Below are 6787 nucleotides of genomic sequence, written 5' to 3'. Positions count from 1 at the left end.
GTTAATAAATGACCCACTCGCTTGGTGAGTCAAAGATAATTAACGTCTCACGTCCACATTTCTGTTAAATTCAAAGCACGACATCATCCAGTCCAGAAAGATGAGTGAACCCGTTTTAATGTATGAATATATCTCAGGGTATGTCATACTACACAGTCAAGAGTCGAGCCGCAGCATTTTGCACAGACTGCAACCAGTCTAGGGAGGTTTTGTTTAAACATGTATACAGTGCTGTCACAATCCTCACCGTTGGAACCCATTTGCAGGGAGGCGAGCGAGGCAGGAGTTTAAATAAAAATAATTTATTTAAACAACAAAACAAAAGGCTGTCGGTGCAGCAAAACTTACTCTGGCAAAACAGGATCAAAACAAGGCTGAACAGGACATCAGAGTACACAGGCAGAGCAGATCATCAGGTGGACAAAAACAGACAGGACAGAGGAGGACTGAGATGTCTGTGAATACAGAACAATGACCGGACCAGGAGTGGAGGAGAGAAAGGCTTTTTATAAGACAGAGGGAGAGTGAGTAATGAGAGCACCTGGGCAGGTGGCTGATGAGGGACAGGTGTGAATGATAAAGACTGAGGAGTGGAGAGGCAGACTGAGGAGTGAGTGGAAAACAGGACCAGATACACAGGAACAGAAACCACACAAAGAGCAGAACTACAAGAGCACAAAAAGCAGAGTGGGGAACACAGACACAAACAGAAACAGCAAATGGTACCATCCTTACAAGTGCATTACAATAATCCAGGCGAGATGAAACAAATGCATGAATTAACATTTCCATTTCTGGACGAGAATCAATATGGCTAAGTTTGGCGATGTTACGCAGATGGTAGAAACAGGAACGAACCAGAGACTTAATATGATTTTCCAGAGTAAAACAAGAGTCAAAGGTTAGCCCAAGATTTCTAACCGAGGACTTAGCTAAATGACCAAGAGGTCCAAGTTTCTGCTTTATCACTGCAGTTGTTTTTTCTGGAGCAAAGATGATTACTTCAGTTTTCTCGCTGTTCAGCTGAAGAAAACGTTCTGTCATCCAGCTTTTAACTGATTCCATACAGTTGAGTAAGATTTGTATTTTTGAAACCTCATTTGGTAAAAAAGAGATGTACAACTGAATGTCATCAGCATAACAGTGATATGAGATATCCTTAAAAGATGACAGTATTGGACCAAGAGGGAGCAGATAGATCAAAAACAACAATGGCCCCAGAACAGAGCCCTGAGGAACACCAAAATGAACAGGGCAGGACTGGGATCTGAAAGTAGAGGAAGCCAAGAAGACTGATCTATCGGACAGGTAAGAGGCCAACCATTTTAAGGCAGAACCTGAAATACCAGCCCAGCTCTTCAGCCTGTCCAGCAAGGTCAAATGATCAACAGTGTCAAAAGCCGACGTCAGATCCAGCATAAGCAGCACAGAACATTTTCCTGCATCTCGTTGCATCAGTAGATCATTTGAGACCCTAAGGAGAGCTGTCTCAGTTGAGTGGGATTTACGAAACCCAGACTGAAAATGGTCCAGAATACTGTGTTGATCAAGAGCAGCAGTTAACTGCTGAACCACAACCTTCTCAATAATTTTAGCCAGAAGAGGAAGTTTGGAGATTGGTCTGTAACTGTTAAATGAAGAGGAATCCAAATTAACCTTTTTTAAGAGTGGGTGGATGACAGCACACTTTAGGCAAACGGGTACTTGACCAGAAGCTAAAGAAGCATTTACTATGTTTAGTACACTAGGACCAATGCACTGAAAGACACCCTTAAACAAGCCTGCAGGTAGAATGTCCAGAAAGCAGGAGGATGTCTTCATGGTGCTAACAAGCTTAGCGAGCTCATGAAGGGACACCGGCTGGAAGGAGTCTAAAATAACAGGCCGAGCTAGAGAGGGAACAGTCAGCCCAGGTGCAGGTGAAGGAATATTGTTTCTCACCTTACTGACTTTGTCTATAAAATAAGAAAGAAAAAGTTGGCAATCCTCATTTGAAGAGATGGGAACAGAAAGTGAAGCTGGGGTGGTAATGTCCCTGATAGTATTAAAAAACAATTTGGAGTTTCCTTTGCTCCTAGCAATCAGGTTAGAGAAATAAGTTGCCCTTGCATCTTTAACTGCATTGTTAAAAGAGGCTAAAAGGTCCTTTAAAAACAGAAGATGCACCTGTAGTGCATCTTCTGTTGCACTTCTGTGCAATGTTATAACTGCCAACAATTAGAAACATTCAAACATGCATCTCAGTATGCACACAATAAAGTTGTGTAATTTTTTTTGTAGGAATAACAATGCTTGACATCTCTGAAATGATTTCAAAAAGAATAACTAGAATATTGTGAATAGCTGAAATGTTAATTAAGACAGAAAAAGTAAATTATGGGCATATGCTTTGAAAATCCTTCCACATATTTTATAAATTAGCTGGCCACAGAGACATAGGCTAATTTATTCAGTCACCTTTATATTAGGCTTGTAACTTACTAGAGGGAGCTTCAAAAACTTACAACTGGGGTTATGACTGATGTTAAACTGTTTAAAGTTCTTATTCAAACGAGTACATTTCACAAATGTACTCAGCTGCGTCGAGGTAAACTGAAAGACGGGAAAGAAAGATTCAGTTGGTCACACTGGTCATCTCTGGATCTCCTTCATGTCTTGATCAGAGCTTTTTTGAGCAGAACAAGTAATCTCTGATGTTTGCTCAGGATGGTTCCCAGCAGCTGCTATGATCTCCTGAACGATGCTCTGAGCTGCCTGCAGGCACGCCTGCTCCTTCAGGTGGACTGGAAGAGAAACATCAAAGTCAGACAGGTGGCGGGAAAAAACTACTTAATGCAGTTTTATTACTTATCATTTTCTAGAAAAATGTCTGCTACCTCTAAGTCATATTGAGATTTTAACAGATTTTTTAATATTATGAGATAATGTGTGATCACAAACCTCTGACAAATTTCTTCTCAACGTTTGGAATAAGAAAGCTGTAAACCAGCTCTGACACGATCTCCTCTGACTGAACACTGTCCCTGCTTCTCACACACACACACACATATATATATATTTTTTATTTTTTTTTTTTTTTTTTTTTTGGGGGGGGGGATATTTGTATAAAATGTTTCAGCAAACATATTGAGGTGTTTATTACCTTTCCTCCAAGGCATAAGCCACATCGTTGAGCTCCTTTGCCCTCGTGAGGATCTCCTCTCTGGCCTTCTCCTCAGCAAACCGCTCCACGTTTTCTGAGATGATGTCATCCAAAAACATGTCCACACTTTCCTGGCGCACCTGCGCTACCTGAGACATAGCGTTGAGAAACATCACACACAGGCAAAAGAAGTTTAATAATCTCATGTAAGATTTTTTATTTCATATGTATAAATACGACAAAACAAAATTGACTGACCCAGTATGTTATTTTCAACTCAGTCTGTTAAAGGTGTAACAAAAGATGGCCTACGTGTTGTAAAATCTCGTCGTTTTCTTTGCATCTCTGCTCATCAGTTTGTCTCCTCCCGCCTTCCTCAGCCTCTCGCCGTCGCCTCTCTCCCTCAGCCAGCGCAGTAAAAGTGTGGATCTTGTACTCCTCCTGTTGACGGATGCGCTCCTTGGCTAAGGTGTCGAACAGAAGTGCGAGCTCTGCACCCACCAGTTTGTTGTGAGCTTCTTCCTCCTGGGCGATCTGAAAAAAGCAGACAAAGGTACATAAGATCTGGGAGTTTAGGAATCGTATGTGTGCCTTCTGTTAATTTCACCTTCTCTCTTTGCTCGTATCTCTCTTTTTGCAGGGCCATCACAAACTCTTTGTCAGCTCTCTGTATCTCCTCATCCTCCGGGGTGAGAGGATTTGCCATTAGTAGTTCCTCTATGAGCATCTGATTGTTTTTTACGCCCTCAGTCACCTGTGTAGTGGTATGGATCAAAGTAAACACAGATGTACAGTAGTCCCTCACTACTACGTGGTTTGTTTATCGCAGACTCACTTGATCGCGGTTTTTCAAACTAAAATTGGATATGACACACAATTGGCTGATTGATGGATGAGCCGCGCAATTGGCATGGAATTTTTGTTTTAAATTAGTTTAAATTATTTAGCACCTCTTCCACCTTTGTGCAGCCCATACTGCAGGATAAACTTCCTGCTACAGCTGATCAGCTGTTCTCTGTGCAAAGCGTAGAAGTAGGTGTGGCCAAGGAGCTGAAATCATGACATTCTGTGCTTTTTTAGAGCGTTTAGAAACATTGTTTAGAATATTGCATGAACTTAGGAAGGGTTTAAAACACCTTAATATCTCTCTCATATATATATATATATATATATATATATATATATATATATATATATATATAAGCTACTAGTTACTACTTCTACTACAAAGTTCTATTCCTACTTCACAGGTTTTCACTTATCACGGGTCTTAAGGGTATGGTCCCCCACAATAAACAAGGGGCTACTGTACTTCAAATTGGAACCATGTTTAGACATAAATGTAGGAATCTGAAGAAGAAAAAAAAACACATAAAGCATGCAAACACATACAGACCTCAGACCTGACTCGTATATGTCTGAGCATTGATTGTATAGCAATTATTGCAAGCTCTTTTTCCTCTTCTCCCTAAAAACAAACACAAGCTGGTCAACAAATTACACTTACACAGAATGAACAACGATGAACTATTGCCCCTTTTGCACTGCCCCTAATCAGCCCCAACTCTGCTCAGCCCTGCACACCCCTACTCAGCCTGGCTCAGCTCAGCCTGGATTTGCACCTGCACTTTAGGACCCATTCTGGAGGCGTGTCCAGAATCCAAGTCCTGCTAATGAGAGTTCTGCTCCTCAGATAAATATTAAATTATTATTTTTATATATGAATGTTTCTGTTCAGTGCCCTGAGACGAGTTCTGTTGTGACTTGGTGCTGTATAAATAAACTGAACTGAATTAAATCTGATGAACCAGATTCTACAAAAAACATTTATATTTAAATCTAAAAAAGTTAAGTCTGATCCTCTGGACATTCAAAAAACAAAAACAAAAAAATGTAGAAACATTTCTTCTTTCATCTGAAAGACTTCTTCAGTCTGAGGCGCTGTCTTCAGCTCATAGCTATTTATATAAGACTGAGCTGAAGACAGCTCCTCAGACTGAAGAAGTCTTTTGGATGAAAGAAGAAATGTTTCTACATTTTTGTTTTTTGTTTGTTTGTTTTTGAACGTCCAGAGGATCAGACTTAACTTTTTAGATTTTTCTACCTGAATTATTGAGCATGCATCAGGATATCTATATTTAAAATTCTATATTTTTCTTCATCATTTGATGTATTTGCACTCACTGTGGTTTTGTTTCTTGTATACTGATTATTTTTTTCTTGTTTACAGATTCTTTTTAGCTTTGAATTAAAGTTTAGCTTTGATTTAAAGCTTTAATTTAAAGTGTAATGCTTGTTTAGTGATTTGTACATCTGTGGGTTAGAATAATGTTGAACCAAAGGCTGTGTCTCTTCTTTAAACATGTTTGAGGGAAATATGAGAGATTCAATAATTTTTTGTATTTTTTATGATTTTTCAGTTGAATTAACTTTAATTAACAGATTATTTAATAAAGTCAAAGGGAAAACAGGATTTCACGATAAAGCCGGCACCGTTTATTTATTTTTAATCTTCACTAATTTAAAAAAAACATATTTTTTATACATAAAATGTTTTTGAAAAATGTTTCCACCCCCTGTCCCTCCATCCCGGTCCTCCCGCCTGCCAGGGCTTGAATCCGGCCTTTGTGAGCAGGCGAGGCCGGGGCTCGGGGTCCGGCCTCGCGGGCTTCAACGTCTCGACAGCTCGTATGATCCTTCGCGGTGACACCACTTGCTCGAATTTTATCGTTTATCACCAAACACAAAAAACGCCTGGACTTCAGCATTAAACACGGCGTTGTCATTATTGTTTATAAAATCTTAAAAATAGATCCAGCTGCTACTCCGCATCCAGAGAAATTGCAAATGGTGGCTCAGTGAAAAGTTTCTGAGCTCAAGTGACTCCTCCCCCTGACCAATCAGAGTCCTTCATTCATGTTTGGTCTGGAATCAGCTCAACTGAGCTAAAAATACAAGCTAAAGGGCTGATGCAAAATAGTTCTTTCTGTGGCGGGCTGCCCAGAATTGGGGCTTATTAGGGGCGGTGCAAAAGGGGCATATGAATGACATGGAGCAATTAACTGACCTCTGGAGGGGCTTCTACTCTGGGGGTAACAAGACGTGGAGGAGGCTTCTCCTTTTTGACAAGGAACCGCAGGGGCTTTTCTACCTTGACCTGCTTCTCCTCCTCCAGCAGAGCCTGTTGAAGCATTAATTTAAAATATTTGCGTATGTAACACTTAGGTGATACACTTGAACATGTTTGTTTACCTTGTAATTATTCAGTAGCTCCACAGCTTTGTTCACACGAGGCTTGCACCTAGCCTTGATGTCATCTGACATGAGGCTTGTCCACAGTGGCTTGAGGGATGTTTCCATTCTTTCCAACTCTAATGACAAAATTTATTTTTAAAATGTCCCTTTAAAAAGTGTTAGTCTTTTAAAGTCAGATTCTGTGGATAGGTTAAGAACAATAATATCCCTTTAAAAAGAGATCATTAATTAAACTAGCAAAATAAAGTCCAAAAAAGTTCAATCTGGTCCTCTGGACATTCAAAAAAAAAAAAAAAACAAAGCAAAAAAATATAGAAACGTTTCGTCTCTCATCCAAGAGACTTCCTCAGTCTGAGGTGCTGTTTTCAGCTCAGTCTCTTAAATAGCACC

The 6787-nt window shown here is 40.0% G+C and overlaps 1 protein-coding gene across 1 annotated transcript in view; it reads right to left on the bottom strand.

Annotated features, from left to right (window-relative positions):
- Positions 1-2631: 2631 nt before the first annotated feature.
- Positions 2632-6787, bottom strand: part of cfap91 (cilia and flagella associated protein 91) — a 26531-nt gene continuing 22375 nt past the window's right edge. Inside the window, exons 8-15 of the mRNA XM_037674337.1 lie at positions 6395-6513; positions 6210-6323; positions 4539-4610; positions 3750-3896; positions 3455-3676; positions 3143-3291; positions 2941-3026; positions 2632-2783 (exon numbers count right to left, since the gene is read on the bottom strand). Coding sequence (XP_037530265.1) covers positions 2632-2783; positions 2941-3026; positions 3143-3291; positions 3455-3676; positions 3750-3896; positions 4539-4610; positions 6210-6323; positions 6395-6513 — 1061 coding nt within the window. The remainder of the gene's footprint in view (positions 2784-2940; positions 3027-3142; positions 3292-3454; positions 3677-3749; positions 3897-4538; positions 4611-6209; positions 6324-6394; positions 6514-6787) is intronic.

This window comes from Nematolebias whitei, chromosome 1 (genome assembly GCF_014905685.2).
Source record: "Nematolebias whitei isolate Nwh7 chromosome 1, NemWhi1, whole genome shotgun sequence".
NCBI classification, from domain to species: Eukaryota; Metazoa; Chordata; class Actinopteri; order Cyprinodontiformes; family Rivulidae; genus Nematolebias; species Nematolebias whitei.
Note: the sequence above shows the minus strand (reverse complement) of the source record. Positions and strands in the feature narration are given on the sequence as shown.